Source organism: Balearica regulorum, chromosome 20, assembly GCF_011004875.1.
Source record: "Balearica regulorum gibbericeps isolate bBalReg1 chromosome 20, bBalReg1.pri, whole genome shotgun sequence".
Classification (NCBI taxonomy): domain Eukaryota; kingdom Metazoa; phylum Chordata; class Aves; order Gruiformes; family Gruidae; genus Balearica; species Balearica regulorum.
Genome location: NC_046203.1, coordinates 2,352,515 through 2,369,912, shown reverse-complemented (window position 1 = coordinate 2,369,912; position 17,398 = coordinate 2,352,515). Strand labels below are relative to the sequence as shown.

The 17,398-nt window shown below is 46.0% G+C and overlaps 2 protein-coding genes across 2 annotated transcripts; one reads left to right on the top strand and one right to left on the bottom strand.

Annotated features, from left to right (window-relative positions):
• The first annotated feature begins 54 nt into the window (after positions 1 to 54).
• PMPCA (peptidase, mitochondrial processing subunit alpha) lies at positions 55 to 6,210 on the top strand. Its single transcript, XM_075772908.1, has 13 exons — positions 55 to 182; positions 308 to 510; positions 718 to 797; positions 1,148 to 1,230; positions 1,515 to 1,609; positions 1,765 to 1,865; positions 2,271 to 2,534; positions 2,771 to 2,863; positions 3,124 to 3,242; positions 3,712 to 3,802; positions 3,917 to 3,979; positions 4,201 to 4,345; positions 4,667 to 6,210. Exons 1-13 carry the CDS (start codon positions 130 to 132, stop codon positions 4,834 to 4,836), a joined length of 1,560 nt encoding a protein of 519 aa, XP_075629023.1. The 5' UTR covers positions 55 to 129; the 3' UTR covers positions 4,837 to 6,210.
• A 178-nt stretch (positions 6,211 to 6,388) lies between these two features.
• On the bottom strand, positions 6,389 to 17,267 carry INPP5E (inositol polyphosphate-5-phosphatase E). The gene is made up of 11 exons (XM_075772907.1): positions 17,079 to 17,267; positions 15,113 to 16,179; positions 13,187 to 13,310; positions 12,362 to 12,459; positions 11,644 to 11,768; positions 11,372 to 11,491; positions 10,902 to 11,009; positions 9,788 to 9,949; positions 9,084 to 9,199; positions 8,483 to 8,619; positions 6,389 to 7,785 (listed from the first exon to the last, which is right to left on the bottom strand). Exons 2-11 carry the CDS (start codon positions 15,964 to 15,966, stop codon positions 7,653 to 7,655), a joined length of 1,977 nt encoding a protein of 658 aa, XP_075629022.1. The 5' UTR covers positions 15,967 to 16,179; positions 17,079 to 17,267; the 3' UTR covers positions 6,389 to 7,652.
• Positions 17,268 to 17,398: the final 131 nt, after the last annotated feature.

Here is a 17,398-nt window from a genome sequence, read left to right as displayed (position 1 = left end):
CGGGGAGCTCAGCCCCGCCCCTTTCCCGCCCATCCATTCTCCGGGTTCACCGCGGCTGCGCAGTGCCTCCTGCCTCGCACACACGTGACCCCGCGCCGGGCGGCAGGGACGCTCCCGGGTGACGGCAAGATGGCGGTCGCCATGGCGTGGCTGCGGCGGGGCGCCTCAGGCCCGGCCCGGCGGTGAGCGCTCCCTCCGTCACCCACGGGGGGGGGGGGGGGGAATGGGGAAGCGGGGGAACGTAGCCGTGGGGGAGGTGCTGCCGGGGCGCCCGGCCTCGCTGACGATGGCTCCCGCTGTCTTGCAGGTACGGGCTGGCGGCCGGCCGGAGCTACAGCGGCGGCGGTGCCTACCCCAGCGTGTCGCTGACCTGCCCGCTGCCCGGCGTGCCCAAGGCGGTCTTCGCGGCGACCGAGGGCCGGGAGCGATTCGAGACTCGGGTGACGGTGCTGGAGAACGGGCTGCGGGTCGCCTCTCAGAAGAAGTTCGGGCAGTTCTGCACCGTGGGCCGTGAGTCCCGCGCCCGGCAAGGGGGGCGGGAGGGGGGGGGCGCCGTGCCGTGCCGTGCCGTGCCCAGGCCTGAGCTGGCCCGGCCGGGCATGGGGCGGTGACACTTCACCTTCCCCGGGAGCCTGGCCGGTGTGTAAGCAGCGGGAAGGTGCGGGGCGGGGGGGCGGGGGTAAAAGTCACGCTGATTTCATCTCTTCTTACTGCTAGTTCTTGTAAATTCGGGATCAAGACACGAAGCGAAATACCTCAGTGGCATCTCTCACTTCTTGGAAAAGCTGGCTTTCTCAGTGAGTACCGTACTTGTCGTAGCGGGGTCCTGGAGTTTCTCGGAAACACTGTAAATCTGCAGAGCAGTGAGCAACTGGGGGGAGCGTGAGAGCGGCCGAGGGCTGGACCCGCTCCTCGCAGTGGCACCGTGGGTCCGATCCCTGTAAATGGGTGGTGATGGTATTCCTAGTTAATTACTGTGGCCGTAATTATACTTTGAAAGTCTGTTGTGCTTTCACCTCCAAGGTTAGTTAATATTTAGTAAACCATTAGACTTAAAGAATGTAGAAGATGATGTTTGGGGCTACGCTGAAGGATTACAAACAGTTATTGCTTTACTAACTAATAACACTGTTATCTTCTTTCTTAGTCCACAGCTCAGTTTGGCAGCAAAGATGAAATTCTTCTCACCTTAGAAAAGCACGGGGGCATTTGCGACTGCCAGGCATCGAGGTACGATGATGCTCTTTCTCTGTGCTCTGTACCTGAGTGGCTCTAATACTGACAGTAGTTTGAGTTGCTTTTTTGGGAGTGTGACAGTAAAATCCACTTTTTGCTTCTAAGCAGTACAAATCCATTTGTGGCGACTGCTAAGAAGCTACAAAAGTGAACCTGAAAGGGTTATAAAAGTCAGTTCTGTTTCCTTTGAAAGCATTTAATGATAATGGCCAAGCAGCTCTATCTGAACGATCGTAGATGTGACTTCTCAGTACAGAACCTGTCTGCTTGTGTTGCAGGGACACCATAATGTACGCTGTTTCTGCTGACGCCAAAGGCCTGGACACAGTGGTCAACTTGCTGGCTGATGTAGCGCTACAGCCTAGGTTATCAGGTCTGGAAACATAAGTTTCTATCTCTAAAAAAGACTCCCAACGCATTACTTGCTATTAGATTTCAGAATTCTTCATTAGGTTGTGCTCATCAAGAAGTTACCGTGTAGCAATTGGATATTTTGATTGTTATCTCCTGCTTTCTGTCTTATTACAGATGAAGAAATTGAGATGACTCGAATGGCTATACGATTTGAGCTTGAAGACTTGAACATGAGACCTGACCCGGAGCCTCTGCTCACAGAAATGATCCATGCGGTAAAACACTGAAAAGTGCAGTCCCCTGTATGAGACATGCTGCATTCTCGTTCTCAGTTTTTCCTCAACTTCAGAGTTTATTTTAGACTATTCTGAAAACAGAGTTTTCTGTTATTCAACTAAATTTCAGCAGTAAGAGGGAGAATTTTGCTGTCCCTCCACTTTGAAATCCTGCATTCTACACACGTGAAAGATTTTAACCTAAACTAAAACTATCTATAACTTTTCTTTATTGACGTGGGTGACAAATGTTGTTGAGTTACGCTGATGTTAGTGAAATAATGCTCAGCCTTCCCTCTCTTACATGTCTCAAACAGGTAGGCATAATTCTGAAACAGAAAGAAAAGATTTAGATGAAGGGAGGTGAAGTAATATTTGTTACTTTAACCTATCGTTTCCTTTTAGGCAGCCTACAGAGATAATACAGTTGGACTGAACAGGTTCTGCCCGGTGGAAAATACTGACAAGATTGATCGAGAAGTCCTGCATTCCTACCTGCGCAACTACTACACGCCAGACAGGATGGTGCTTGCCGGGGTGGGAATTGAGCACGAACAGTTAGTGGAGTGTGCAAAGAAACATCTGCTTGGAGCGGAGCCGGTGTGGGGCAGCGGGCAGACCAAGGACGTGGACAGATCTGTGGCTCAGTACACAGGAGGCATTGTCAAGGTAAAAGGAAGGGAGAAGTGCCATCGTGCCTTTCTCTCTCTGGGAGGTGCAGATTTGGACTTGAGCTGATTTCTCTATAGACTTTATTTTCTAAAATTGCATTCTGTTCATGAATATGAGCCAAAACTGGCCATGACAGCCATTATTTGGGTGACAGGTTCATTATTGGGAATGTGTCAAGCTGGATACAACAGAGGTGAAAAATGGTCCTAATAATTTGTCTGCCCTTTCCCCAGGTTGAAAAAGATATGTCAGATGTGAGTCTGGGCCCTACTCCCATCCCAGAGCTTACCCACATCATGATTGGGTTAGAAAGCTGCTCATTTTTAGTAAGTATTAACCTAAAATCCTTTGGTTTGGGTGCCCTGCACTTGAAGAATCCCAGAATACTCTCTCATTATGTAAACATTGGCACTCTTGCTGCTGATGCTGCATGTACAGACGAGCAGCTTTTTCACTGACAGTTTGATGAAGGCACTGACTTTTACACTCTCCTTGTGCCATATTTCTGACTCTCTCTCCCTCTTTACTCATCCTAGACCCTTGAGAGCTCAGTTATTAGCTGACTGCATTTCTTGTTGGAATTCAGGAGGAAGACTTCATACCCTTTGCCGTATTAAACATGATGATGGGAGGTGGTGGCTCTTTTTCAGCTGGAGGGCCTGGCAAGGGCATGTTCACCCGACTGTATCTCAATGTGCTCAACAGGTTGGTTTGCCTTTCTGTTTAAGGGAGAGCAGAAACACTCTTCTCTAGCAGGTTCACGTGGAAGGCTTCATCTTTTGAAAACCAACACCTCCAGGTTTTACATCAGCTTATTCTACTTGAAACACACGGGATTGATTTGTCAGTGGGGATTTTGAGAGGGTGAAAGTAAAGGGCAGAGGTGACCAGGAATCCTGTCTTCCTCCACTCTCCCACTCCCTCCTTTAATCAGGGGATATTAACAGAATTGGCAGGAGGTACCAGTAATACTGCGCTGTATTGTTCTGGGTTTGGTCTCAAGGATGGAGGGAAGGAAGTAAATGCAGAAGTTGTCAGAGGCAGGGATTGCCAATTCTCCTTGGCACTGCTGAGAATCCTGAAAATGCGCTAGGAGGGGACTTGCTGTCTGTGTTTAATTTTTACATTTAAATTGTGATTTTTAAATGTTTAAATACTGTTTGTATACTCACAGGCACCACTGGATGTATAATGCAACCTCTTACCACCACAGTTATGAGGATACAGGTCTCCTGTGTATACATGCCAGTGCAGATCCAAAACAGGTAACTAGTCCTGTATTTGGACAGGTGTCCTTAAAAAGTAATCATACTTATCACCAGTCATGTTAACAGAATAAGCATTGTTCTAATCTTCTTTCAATTATATGCTTTTCCTAGGTTCGAGAGATGGTGGAAATCATCACAAGAGAATTCATTCTAATGGCAGGAGCTGTAGGCGAGGTCAGCAGCCTCACTTGCTGAAATAATACATTGCTCTGGCCTTGCTAGAATCTGGTCTTGTAGATAAGTATGTTACATATTTCTGTAAAAGAATATAGTAACTTTGTGAACATGTTGTTAAAGAGGAAGGTTTTTGCAGGACTCTTACGTGGCATCTCATAGTAGAGAGCAGTGGCCAGACTTTTTTTGAACATATCTTTGTATTTGTTGCTCGTTTACAGGTAGAACTTGAGCGAGCAAAGACGCAGCTGAAGTCCATGCTCATGATGAACCTTGAGTCGCGGCCAGTTATTTTTGAAGATGTGGGACGGCAAGTGCTGGCAACAAACACAAGGAAGCTACCTCATGAGCTCTGTGCCCTGATCGGTGAGTAGACAGTGCTTTTCCTTACCTTGACTGGATTGTGGGTGCAACGTATTTTTGTAGCATAGATGAATTGCCTTAGAAAGCCTGGGGGCATAAATACTACAGATATATATTTCAAACTGAACTCAATTGCTTGCATGCTAGCACAATGCTTATTTTTGTTGGAAGGAAGGAAAAAACAGAAGCCTGGTAGAGAAGGCCTCGAGTTAGTGATTGATTTTCTGAGCATGGGGTCTGGGTTAGCATCATAATAAAGCTGCTTCGTGCTAGTTAGAATGTAGTTGTCACAACTCTGGCTTTTTTTTTTTTTTTTTTCTGCAGGTCAGGTGAAATCTACTGATATCAAGAGAGTGGTCACTAAGATGCTTCACAAAAAACCAGCTGTGGCTGCTCTGGGTGACTTAACAGATTTGCCCACTTATGAACACATCCAGGCAGCACTTTCCAGCAAGGATGGGCGACTCCCTCGGATGTACCGCCTCTTTCGATAAAGCAGTGCGTCCTGCACGTCTGACAGACTTACTTCTTTTTTAATAAGTTTTTGAGATTATAACGTTGCTGCAAGCCCTTCCCCCCATCTTTCCAGGCATACTGTGCAAACGTGGAGCTTTGCTACAGTTCAACAAAGCTGCTTCAGAACACTGGACGTGAAGAGCTCGTTATGTTGGGCTCTGGATGAGTACTTCCACTCTCTAAGTTACAAGAGAAGATCAGTGTATACAGCCTTCTCTTGGCCCTGGGGAGAACACAGCAAGCCAAAATATTCATCACTACAACTGAAAGCATGTATCTGAGAAGTAAGTCAGTGCTGTGTGTTGCCACGTAATCGTAGCAGCAGCAGAAGTGGGACTGTCACTGGAGGCCCTGGTTTGTGCCCTTCTTGAGGAATGTGGTGGCATGTTAAAGAGCTTGGCTTACATATCTGAATTCAAAGAATATTTGTAGCTGTTACCAAGGTGAACAAAGACTTTGCCAAACTGAATTAGGAAAATACTAGTTATTATCCATGTGAAGCTACGCAACAAGCTTACCACAGTCCAGGTTTTGTTACAAGCATCATGGATCCATTTCATCAGTGTAATTTACCATCTGTAGTATTACTAGAAGTCACATGTCTGGAAATGAAGTAGCTTCATAATTTTGCTAGAGCTCAGAGGAAAGTAGACCTATGGCATAACTAAGTTTCTGTGGAGTTCATCTACAGAGATACTATGCATAATGCTACATGGACACTTAGGATTGCTTTCATTCTAGACTGTTCTTCAGGTTTTTCACTTGCAAATGAACTATGCTAAAGAATAAAAGTTCTTTTACTCCAGAGTTGGTATACAAACAAAGTTATTAAAGGAGTTGCTGAACTCATACCTACTCTCCTAATTGTCACTCAGATGAACTTAAGGCCTTGCAAAAAGACAACATAATTATCTGTCTCACAGCAGAAATACCGCTCAGCTAGGAGTCAAGATCAACAAAATGAGAACATTTAGAAAGCTCATAGATCTTGAAAGTGACCGAGACCATGTTACAGAAAGACATGAAGCTAAGTGCTAGGCATTTGACATACTGAAGAAATGGAGCCCCAAAAGAGAGGAATAAAACATTTGATTTACATGATCCCCTAATATAGGGGCTTAAAAATGTAAATGGCTGCATTGCAGCACTTCCCTGGCTAGCTGTGTATTTTAAGGAGCAATCAGACTGGGAGCAGAACACTGAGAGGCAGCTATTACCTGCGTTATCCACTTCCCTTTCTTCTTGCAACTAGAAGAAGATGTTGCATTGCTTCTTGTGGAACCCACAGTATGAAGGTCCTGTTCAGTTGTTGTGTATGTTTGTAAAAAAATAAAGCGATCTCTAAATGACTGAGTTTCTTGAACTGGCAGGTGAAATGTGCTGTTTGTTCAATGCAAATGATTCCAAAGAAATCCGTCCCGCTTTTCCAGCTGAAGACAAATGGCTCAGGTCACCCAAACGGTTAGCATGCATCACATCATAGTCAACGAACTCTAGTTCTGACAACCCTGCAATAAAAGCTGGTTCTCATTTAAGGTATTGCATTAATTTATTTTTATTCCTTTAAAAAGAAAGGAAATCCAAATACCTGATGGCTACAGACAGGTCAGTGCCATAAATGTTTGTACCGCAGAACAGAAGCTGTCTTGGACAGGTTGCATAGTTAGCAGCACTTCCTCCAAGTTGTTTGCATGGTGGTTTATGTACTAAGGTGATTAATGATCCAGCTGATTGGTGCCCATGAAGAGTTTTTAAGTATTAGCTGTACTTAACATTTTACCAGTGCCATACCGGTCCATGTAGTATGTTTCGCCTTAAGACAACACTACTTCAAAAATCGCAAGTTATTCACAGTTCACTGAATTGGAAAAATAAAACCAAAGGAATTAACAGTAATCAGAGGTAAGGGAACTGTGCTGATCTGACTTGCTGCAGTTCCTCTGCTTACTTCCCTAGTGTACTCACTTGATGTTGTAATCACTTTGGTGAAGTATTACACAGTAGCTGTACTTAGACCATTATTTTCAACTCGAGTGTCCTGCTGCTGAAGGCAGGTAGTGTTTTATCACTCCTGGAGAGGGCAAGTGAGTTAAGGGATTGGTTCAAGCAGTCTCAACAGCCAAATACATGGTGTGAGAGATTGATATTTACCCCCTTAGTAACAGAAGGCCTACAGAATAATTATTGAAAGGCAATGTTTCTACACTTCCAATGTACAGCAGTACATTCACACAGAGCTTGCTGTAGAGGACCAAAAAAGCCCAAGACAGGAGCACCATCCTTACACAAAGCTGCCCAACTCCCCTAACTGGTCCCTGTTACGCATTTTACAGAAAACCGTACGCTTGGCTACAGATAAGGAGGAAAAAAACAACCGCACAATGTATGTAAGCTAACCAGATCAAACAGACAAACAAAAACATTCATCTTTCTGCGGGCTTTTCTTAGGTCCCCTGCCCCCGGTCATGCCAATGCCAGAAGCTGTGCCCCTGCGTGGAGTCGTCTTGGAACCAAAAGATTGCACCCGGTTACTTCCAGAGATAGTATAGTTAAAACCAAATCAATTACATCTGTTGGGATGGATGTCCTAAATAAATGACTCCATTTTCTTCAGCAAAAGCACTTGAGCTACGTGGATTAGCTCATGCAGATGAATCCAAGATGAGGTTTAAGACATTCTTCACAAGCCACAGCAACTGCCAGAGGTGCTTAAGCAGACGATTCCCTGCAGAGTTTGCTGTGGCCTGAAATCCTTTCCTGGCACCTCTAACACAAGCATCGCAGAGTTCTCAGCTCAGGAAATGCTACATATGCTGCTGGATTTTTGGTCCTTTTGCTCTTGCCGTTTCTGAAGTTCCCTTGTAATCCGCCTCTTTATTCCAATTAAATAGAGTTCTCTGTCAAACTGCCCTGCAGCAAGGGGAATGCTACAATATAAACACAAGCAATTCGATCAGGGCACAAATACATTCTGCTTGTTTGCCCAACATTTCCCAACTAGTTCATACAATAAAGGCCAGAAATCTAAGTTTTACTTTCTTAAGGCTGTGGGAGAAAAATCGGTAAAACAAAGTTGTTCTTCCACAGCAACACGGTAAGGGTTTTCACAATACTAACTACATTTCAATGACCGCATTTTCTAAGGAGTTCTACTAGCACGACAGCCCACGGTGGGACATTAAGAACTTGGAGGATCTCAAAATACTCCACTGATGTACAGCTATGTTGAAATGCAGCCACCACTGGGGAGGAAAAACAGTATCGATCCCAAAGAGGGAAAGAGGAACAGAAGAGGAAAGCTGTCCATGCTGATAGGAAAAACAGAGCTGCATCTCAGATAAAACAGAGATTTACAGGCAATTGCAACAGACTCTGTTTATCTCCCTCAGGAGGATTAAGGGACCTGGCAGAGGGATTTCAGATGTCAGTGCAAGGTTCAAGTGCTCTTACTGCTCTGACCACTGAGAGCATGTGTTGGGTAAAACCAAACAGGCTGCAGAGAGCTACGTGGGACAAACTCTATTTCAGGAACTCTCCTGAGAGGACAAACTCCGAACAGGAGCGTATCCTCAGGATCACTGGAGCCACATGCAATCATACAGAGAGGCATGAGGAGGTACTAACTTGTCTCTGCCAGGCCTGACTTTCACACGAAACAAGGCAAATACAGGCCGATGGTCTGAAGTTTTGATCACAGGACAAGAGGAGTACTTGACAGCATGGATGTCATCTCTGTACCGACTGCGGTATACAACTCGATCCTGGGAGGCAGAAAGAGAGGGGAGACTGATGGTAACTCCCTTTGCACATCCACCCTGGAAAGAAGCACTGGTTCACAAGAGACACATCCAGTCATTTATCGCACTCCACTTAGTGAAATTGTCTTGGACAGGGACACACTCATGAAGAATGTGTGTGTCATCCCAAAAACGGTTATCAGCCCAGCCCTGAGCACAGGGGAGAACGCACTGGAACAGGATGTAAGACAGGGAAAATAAGATGAGCAGCCTGTGCCAAACTCTCCCTGTGCTCACAGGTTCAACAATCCTTTCTTCCAAACCAGTTCCCGTGCCCTGTTGCCCTTAAGCAACAAATTCCAGCACGACCGTATCTCACACAGACCAACTGCAGAAAGCAGCTTTTTCTCGCAGGTGAGAATCCCTTTTGGAGGCAGATGTGAGGCTGAGCAGCCCTTTGAGCACGCTGCTCTGAAATCATCCCTTACCGTGTAGGAAGGAGTCCTTTGTTTGGAAGTGGTGTCATAGCTGTCCTTTCCTATGTCAAACTTGTAGGAAGGACGGAAATGAATGTCAGCCTCTTGGAATCCTTTGAAAATAGACCCTGTAAGGGAAGGGGAAAACAGTATGAACAACAAATTCCTTCTTCCTAAGAACCCAGCACACTGTGTTTATTCAGCGCTGCTTAACTAATGCTGGCTAGCAACAGCAGCCATGTACATACATGACTAGAAAAACCTGGGCGTGGGCTCCAGAAAGGGAGCAAGCTCAAGTTCTTACATAGTGAGGATAAAAAACAGCCAGTGGTTATTTAGTCAGTGGCTGTTTTAAACAAAGAACACTTGGTGCATGTACTTCCCCTTCTACTGAAAGCTCATGACACTTTGCAGATGCTAGCTATTGAAATCTAAATGCCCTAGACACTCTGACAGAATGATGTCCAGTTTATAGGAGTCAGATGAAACAGCATAGTAAATTGCTTGGGAGATACGCTATATATAGCAAAACGCTATAGCAAAAAGTCCCTTCTACAGACTGCCACTGTATTTGACAACTGCTGACCTCCTTTTTTAGGGAACTTAACAGGAGAAAGCAGGAAAGGTCTCTAGGAAATAGGGGTTTGGCTGTAATTATTTCTGCGTGTAGATATCTCTGTTCCTAGAGACTAGGGAGAAAACCAGCTGTCCCTCACCCCTACGCATTTCACTAGTGAGCTGGTCATACGCCAGTAGCTTGGACACGTCTGTTTCTGGGTTCTGGTTCAAGATGGAATCCACAGTCTCGCGATCCTTATTTAATCGGAAGTTGAAGTCACCAAACCAGAATACTTCATCAAACCGAGTTGTGACATCACCTGCAAATTCAAGCCAAAAGCGTCAGTATAAAGCTAAACATCCTGAAAAGTTCTGAAAGCAAAAAGAAAAAAAAAAAACAACCCAACTTTTCTTCCCCAAATCTCCTTTTGAAGAAAATTAAAGTATATGATGTAGCTACACACTCATTAAAATGAAACTCACTTAATTCTTTTGAAGTGAGAGCTGTTTGACGCACAGCTTACTGAGAATGCTGCTAGGTATGTTCAAGGAACAAGCATAAATTTTTTTTTTTTACTAGCAGGAGATAGGATACTTGAGCATGTTTTCTGCCTCTGACCATCACAGAATATGGTAATAAAAACCCAGTAGAAAACAGAACAGAAATTTTAAAAATCCTACAAAAAGCTGAAAAGAGACCAAACTATCTATAGGACCTAAAAATAGTATGAATGCAAAACCCTAATGCTACACCACAGATAAAGAGTAAATGCACCTTTCTAGAAAAAGGGCTTAGGTATATATCTAGACGTCATGTTAACAGCACAGTCTTAAGAAACAATAATGGAATTTTGCAAACAATACGCTGACCTGTGTATATGCAAATTGAAATACTGTTCCTTAAGTTTTACAATAAAGTAATTTCTACTTGTTCTAGAAAACACTTGGACATAACACTGATAAAAATTACACCAAATTCTTCTTATTGCTGTTCTGAGAAAAAAATACATCACATGAAAATTCCTTTTGAAATTTGTCTCTCCCCTTCCATTTCAACTTTTTCGCTCAAATCCCCCCCCAAAATTATGCCCCACCTAAAAAAAAAAAAAAAAAATCACGTGAATAACAACCATCCTCAGACACAAAGACCTGTGGTGTCTTTTTATACCATCCAAATTAGCACTCTCATTCTCTCTTCCTTAGTGTAGACTGAAAGACAACGCACAAACTCGGTTCATTTGGGCTCCCACACAAGCATGGTTTCACACTTACTAGAACTGGATCGATACGGGTTTGTGTCCGGAACATTCTTGGGAAGTGTAAGGGTTTGAATGGTTTTATTGTAGTCCAGCTTCCTCTCATTCACCTTACTGTCCCCAGCTGAAAGACAGAAATCCCATTACTGCCAACGGTGCGTCACTGTCATTCAGTCACCAGTTCTGGTTACAACAGGAGCTTCCAAAGGCCATCAGGCATTTTCCACATGTAAAATGTAACGCTCTGACCCAAAGAGCATACAGATTGAAAAATAATGACAGAAAGTGTGGAAAAAGGGATACAATTGTGCACAGTTTATTCCTGTTTTTCTAAATACAGTTCTTTTGTAAGTTTGCTACCAGCAATCCTGAGCTTTGACTTCAGTCTGTCCTGCTCCTCCATCCCCCTGCAGCTTTTTACCTCTGTAAAGCAACCCCCCCTCCTCCCTCATTCAGGACACTTCTAAAAGATTGTAAATGTCTCACATGTGAAGTGGGAGGTGATGAAGAGAAAGGAGGTGCCAAAAAATGTGAAGCAGATTCCCAGAGCTCCTTTGGTTTTGATCTGAGATACAATTCGAGTTGTCACCGTGGCATACTCCACTTCTGGAAGCAGAAAAAGAAGCTGCTTTGACTGCAAAGCCTCTAGACAGCGAGCAGGAATGTTAGGTGAGGGACAGCCCTGGAGAAAGGACAAGACACTCGATGGCAGCAGTCCTTTCACCTCCCCACTCTCCAGCTCTTACTGGACCACTCACCTGAGCAGAACCAGATCAGGTCCCTTCGAATGAAGACTGACATGTACAGCACCCCATGAGCAGCAGAGTAGAGCATGACATAGTGGGGGCCTAGCGTCTCTTGCAGGCGGATCTCCCACTCTCTTCTGCAGGAAAGAACAACAGCTAGATCACAAGGACAATACAAGAGACAATAACCAGGGAAGGAGGTCAGCATTGTGAAAACAGCGCAATCCCTCTGATAAAGAACGTCAAGTAAGCGTAAGCAAAACCTCCACTGCCAAACCATTCTATGATTCTATGAAAAACAAGTCCCACCAGGAAGATTTCCTAAAAAAAGCAGAGTTTGACTTCAACCTGCTCTTCTAAGGTTGCTCAGTCTCAGACAGACTAGAAATTTGAATCAATGTACTACTACTGAGCACATCATTGCTAATGCTAACGGCCAGCCCGTGAGCTAGCTCATAGCTGGCTGAGATCTATGGGGAGATGTCCACTGAAATCAAATGGGAGTTTTACTGTTAGCTGCCCTGACAACAGGACACAGTCCTGTATTTATGGATTTTTGTGACATTTTCCTCTAAAAACCATTTCCCCTGGTGCTCATGCAATGGAATTCACAGACTTATTAAATGGGTAGTTTATTGAGAATATGATGGTAGTTTATTTCCAGACTAATTAAAAACAAACTAACTAGTTAACAAGAAAAAAGGATGGTTCATTACATTGTTTTTGCTACCTGTCTGGACAGCCTTCTTGAACCCCAATGACATACATGTCCTGGGCATAGTCAGGATCTGTTGGTAACAAGAAGTCATCCAGATTCACTGGAAGTTCCTATTATTAAAAAAAAACACAAAAAAAAAATTAGTTATGCAAAAATTTACTAGAAGAGTGCAGGGAAAGTCCAGGCAAAGCTACAAGTTCCACAGCATACACAAACAATTCAGGCTTCAAAAAATAGATTGACAATACTAAAAATTCTCCTTCCCAAAGGCAGACTTCAACTGCCGTCACTCCAGCAGTAACCAAGACTCCACGGTTCAGCCACGTGGGCCAGTAATGTGATGGTCCTAATTTCCTGCGATGCTTACTTTTTACCAGGCTCAGAGGCTATTTACTGAACGCCCCAGGGACTGCTTGTGTTCTTCCAAGCATAGCTTCTCAGACACCTGGTAGAATCCATCTTAAATTCCTAGGCTACGCAAAGAAGCAGGCAGGAGGCTGTGTTCTTTATCAGAGATGTTCTCATAAGCACTAAATCGTCAGTCATCTTCATATGACCCTAAGTGCAACGGAGTGTAAAGGAGCTGCCGCAAAAAGCCAGAGCGGCACTAGCCCGGTCACTGTTTTCATACCTAGTATCTGAGGAACCCTGTCACAATGTCTCAATAAGCTGAACATGCAAGAGAGGGACCCCAGAATTTGATAAAGATCATGAACTCAGGTTGATGAGGAACATAAAACATGCCATGAACAGAAAAAAAAAAAATTGCATCAGTCCTTGCAGTAAAGCTGGGGAACTTTCGCACTGCCAAAAGACCTGTGGGGACTTTGCACGTACCTTCTGACCCTGCATGTTCCAGGTGGCCACAAAAATTCCAATATTCCGGTCAGGGAAATATCTGCTAAGTTCTTCTGCTCCCAGTAAGGCACCATTCGCCAGAAGGCTGCCTTCCAAATAGCTTCTGTGAACAGAAGTCCCACAAAGAGCATCTAAGGAAACGGCATAGCATTGGGAATACTGATTTGTAATGCTTGAATCTTGAGTTATCAAGAACATACCTTTAGCTCAAGAAAATGGCATTTAGTATTTATACATTGTTTTGCTTGCCTAAAGCTCCTTACAAAGTTCCAATCCTTATAGAGACTTCATGGATCATATGCAAGAAAACAAAACTATTGTCATAAACCGGCCTTTTCAAAGCCAAGACATGAGTATGATGCCAGGTTCTGTGATGAGAAGACTGAAGCCATCCAAAGTCTTCAATCCCCCTAGTACTTACTGCAGACACAAAATGAAGAGATCGGTTTGATATTTGAGTATCTTGAAGCAGCTCGGTTTACTTAAACCATGAAAATAGCTCCATCATTCCCAGCGTTCTGGCGCCAAGTTGCTCCTAATCAAGGGTTCAAACTCACATTCTTCCTTCGATTCAGCTCATCAAAGTAGCTTACAAATGATTTAGTGAGTCTGAGGCCAAAAAGAATATCATACCACATTTGAAAAGGATCGATCTGCCCCGCACCGCCTGCCTCTCCAAAGAACACACTGCTTACAAAAGCGAGGGGTATTGGCAAAAGGACTGCAAGTTGAATAAGCATTTTTTAATCTTCCTTAAGCTCTGCAAATAATGATGACAGCATGATGTCAGGGAATGCTGTGCAACCTGCTGGCTGACCCAGATGCCCACCTGACTCCAACAGTTTTGCAGAGGGAAGTGAAAGAAAACCCCTCATGGCAAACAAGGAACAATCTGTCTTTGGGGCTTTCTGACCAGTTAGTAACACTTTAATTTATCCCAGAATTATTCTCCCCTGAACCACTGACTCCCACTCTTTGGATCAATGATCAGATTTATCCCTCAAGGTGTTGCAGACTGTTGTGTGTCTAGAACATACAACCTTTAGCTGAGTACCTGGTGTTCTTTACCTTTCTGCATATTTCCTGACCTGTAATATTATCGATAATACTCGTTGCAGTGTTTGTGCTGCCTGCTGGCAGGTCTTCACACATAGAGGGTCTGCAGCCAACACAGGGAGAGGATCGATACACTAGCAAGCAGATTAATATGCCCACCTCAGTTCCCTCCAATCAATGATCTAAACTTAACTAATAATGAAGACAAATGAGCAACCAGAGGAAGAGGTCAGGGCCACACTAGGAGAAGGTGCTCAGATCTGAGTGGAATCACACTCTTCCTCAAGAGATTCCTGGAAAAGCTGGGGCAGAGGAGTTCCTGTGGGACACCGAAGCAGTTCACGGTACATGACTTGATCCTGCCAGAAGCCAAACAAGCTCTACATCTGCAGAGGACCCTCAGCACCTTACAGGATTGTGACAGTACTGCAAGATAGTTTCAAGCTAAAATCTTTGGGTTTTTTTTTTTTCCTGGCATCTAATGTTTCAGTTCAAGCCCAATGTACTTTCAGATAAAAAAAAATAGTTTTTTCCCAACTGTTAGCATGCACAGCTACTGTTTCTTAGTTTTCAAAATGGATTACTTTAATATTACAAGCAAATGACAGCAAATCAAACATACTTATGAAAAACAATACCCAGCTGAAAAGAGCAAATAAAGAATATTTGTACTAATCTCTTCATCTTCAAACTGTTTCCAGTCTCCACAGCAGGTTAAACACCACAGAACAACTCCTGTGCTTTACTGATCGGTCGGAAGTTCCCTGCCTCTACCCAGCAGGGTTCTGCGGCCAGCTGGCTCCCTGCTAACACACCCCAAACTTTGCCAGAAAAAGCTGAGGGACATACCTGCTTCGAACATCCTTGGAGCGAATGGGAGTGAGCAGGCTGAACGTAGATTTCATGGAGTCTGTGGAACAATTATCATAGACCATCCCGTTGCCATGTAGCCTGGTATCGCTCAAGCTGCTGCTTACCCTCCCAAACTTGTGCTGAGAATAATGTCGATAATCCATACAATCTGAGTCAATCCTATTAGCTGTCCTCAGTGTGTGAGAGGCCACACTGAGCTCCACGGGTGGCAGAGGTCGAGCCGGCATTATTTGGGACAGCCGGGGTTTGCCGCCTGCAAATGCTTTCCCACGCAGAAGCCCACCAAAGGCACTGGAGATCTCGGAGGCTCGTTTCCCCAGGTCAGAGGTGCCTCCTCTGCTCTTCCCCACAGGACTGGCTTCCGAGGCATCTGATGAAGTCTGCAAGGAATTCTGCTGGCAGCACTGATGGCAGGGACTTGCCCTGCTCCTGATGGGAGGGCTGAGGGATGCTTCCTGCAGAGAACCATTTGAGGAACTTGTCTCGTTGGGATCAGTCAGACTTTCCTGACTTGTTCTAAACTGTCTCCACCTTCTCCAGCTTTTCTCATCCAGAGATGCAGCACGCTCCAGCCGGGGTTTCCGAGGAGGCCTTGGAGTGACTGATTTAATTTTCATATTAGCTTTGAGTTCATCTGGTAGAAGCTTTAAGGTTTGATTTAAAGAGGTGCCTACACTTGGAGGATCTTCAAAGGTAAGCATCCCATTGCCACCAGCCTCTTTTGCTGCTTTGCCAGCTTTTTTAGCGTGCAGGTCCTGTACTGCCCCACCCTCCGTGCCCTGGGTAACACATGCCCCTGAGTGCTGTGGCAATCCATTTGGAGTACTCATTCTCCCCCGGGGGAACCAGTTATGGACACTGCTCCATACAAAAAGTTCCTCACAGCATAGTTTCCTTTACTTGCTTACCCTGTAGGTTCACAGGGCTTTAACCAAGCCAGAACGACATGGAGATTGAAGACAGCTCATCCTTTAGTTGAGAATGAAGGGCAGGTGTATGTGTAGGCAGATGCATTGCCTGCAAAATTTCACGAGTTGGGATACCTGGATTTCCCCAAGAGAAACATATAAGAATGAAACGTTATTGAGCTGTGAACTCTGGTCCTTACTCAGAAAGCAAGCCCCTCACAGGCCCTCCCTCTAGAACAATTCAAACCTTACCCTGACCTTGGTAGAAAACCAATGTTGGTTTTTTTAATTTTTTTTCTCAAGAGCAGAGCAGCGAAGTGACTTCCTCACTGCTGTAGGCATCACGGCTGTGTACAGCCTTCTTTAAAAGGTCGTGTATACTGTTAGCGTGAAATGAAATCAAAACCGTACATAAACCACAGCTTGTTCTCCTGGCCGTACAGTGAGTCACGGGTACGAGCAGCCTCCAGGCTGCCCACAGCACTCGGTGCCAGGGGCCAGGAAATTTCCAGTGATCTCAGGTTCTACCGTGATCTCACAGCGGGGAGATGGCTGCCACCTTTTCTCGCTTTGCTCCAACCCCCAGGCACTGCCGCTGAGAAAATATCCGAGGAGTAGTTTTAGGGACACAGAATTGGGGTTCAAGGCAGACTCCTACTCGGGGGGCAAGCACCTCGCTATCACAAACCAAACTTCCACCTGCAGGGCGCGGTACGCTCTGCAGCTCTGGAGATGCAGAAGCCTGTTCCAGCACACCAGAGCGCTGGCTTTGTCCCGAGGGGAACCCGCCCGCTCTCCGCACTGACCAGGCAGGAGGGAGAGCTCTGCCAGCTCCTCACTCCTCCCTCACCCACCCGCTTCGCCACGACGACCGCAGCCCTGACAGCGGCCGCGCCAGCCCCAGGCGAGGGGAGGATGGACGAGACACGACCCCCCCTCCACGGCCGCGGTCACCGACACGCGCGGGCACCGCAGACCCCCACACACAGGCTCCCCCCACCCCGGCCACGCTCACAGCCCAGAGACCCACTGACCTACCGGCCCGCTGCCGCCCCGGCGGAGGCCGGCTCCGCTGCGTTGGCCTCGGCGGTACTTCACCCACCGCTGCGGGCGGGACGCGGCCCTGGCCCCGCCGGTTCCACGCGGGCGCGGCCAGCGATCCCCGCGGGCGCTGACAGGAAGGGCCGGCAGCCGCCCCGGCCCGGCGGGCGGCGGTAGAGGCCGCCCCAGCCCCGCTGCGCGCCCGCGGCCCGGCCGTAGCAACGGCGGCGAGGCTGGGCCCGCCCCGCGGGGGGGTGGCGGCGCCCCCTGGCGGCCGGAGGAGCGCACCGCCAGACCCCGCCCTGGGGCAGCG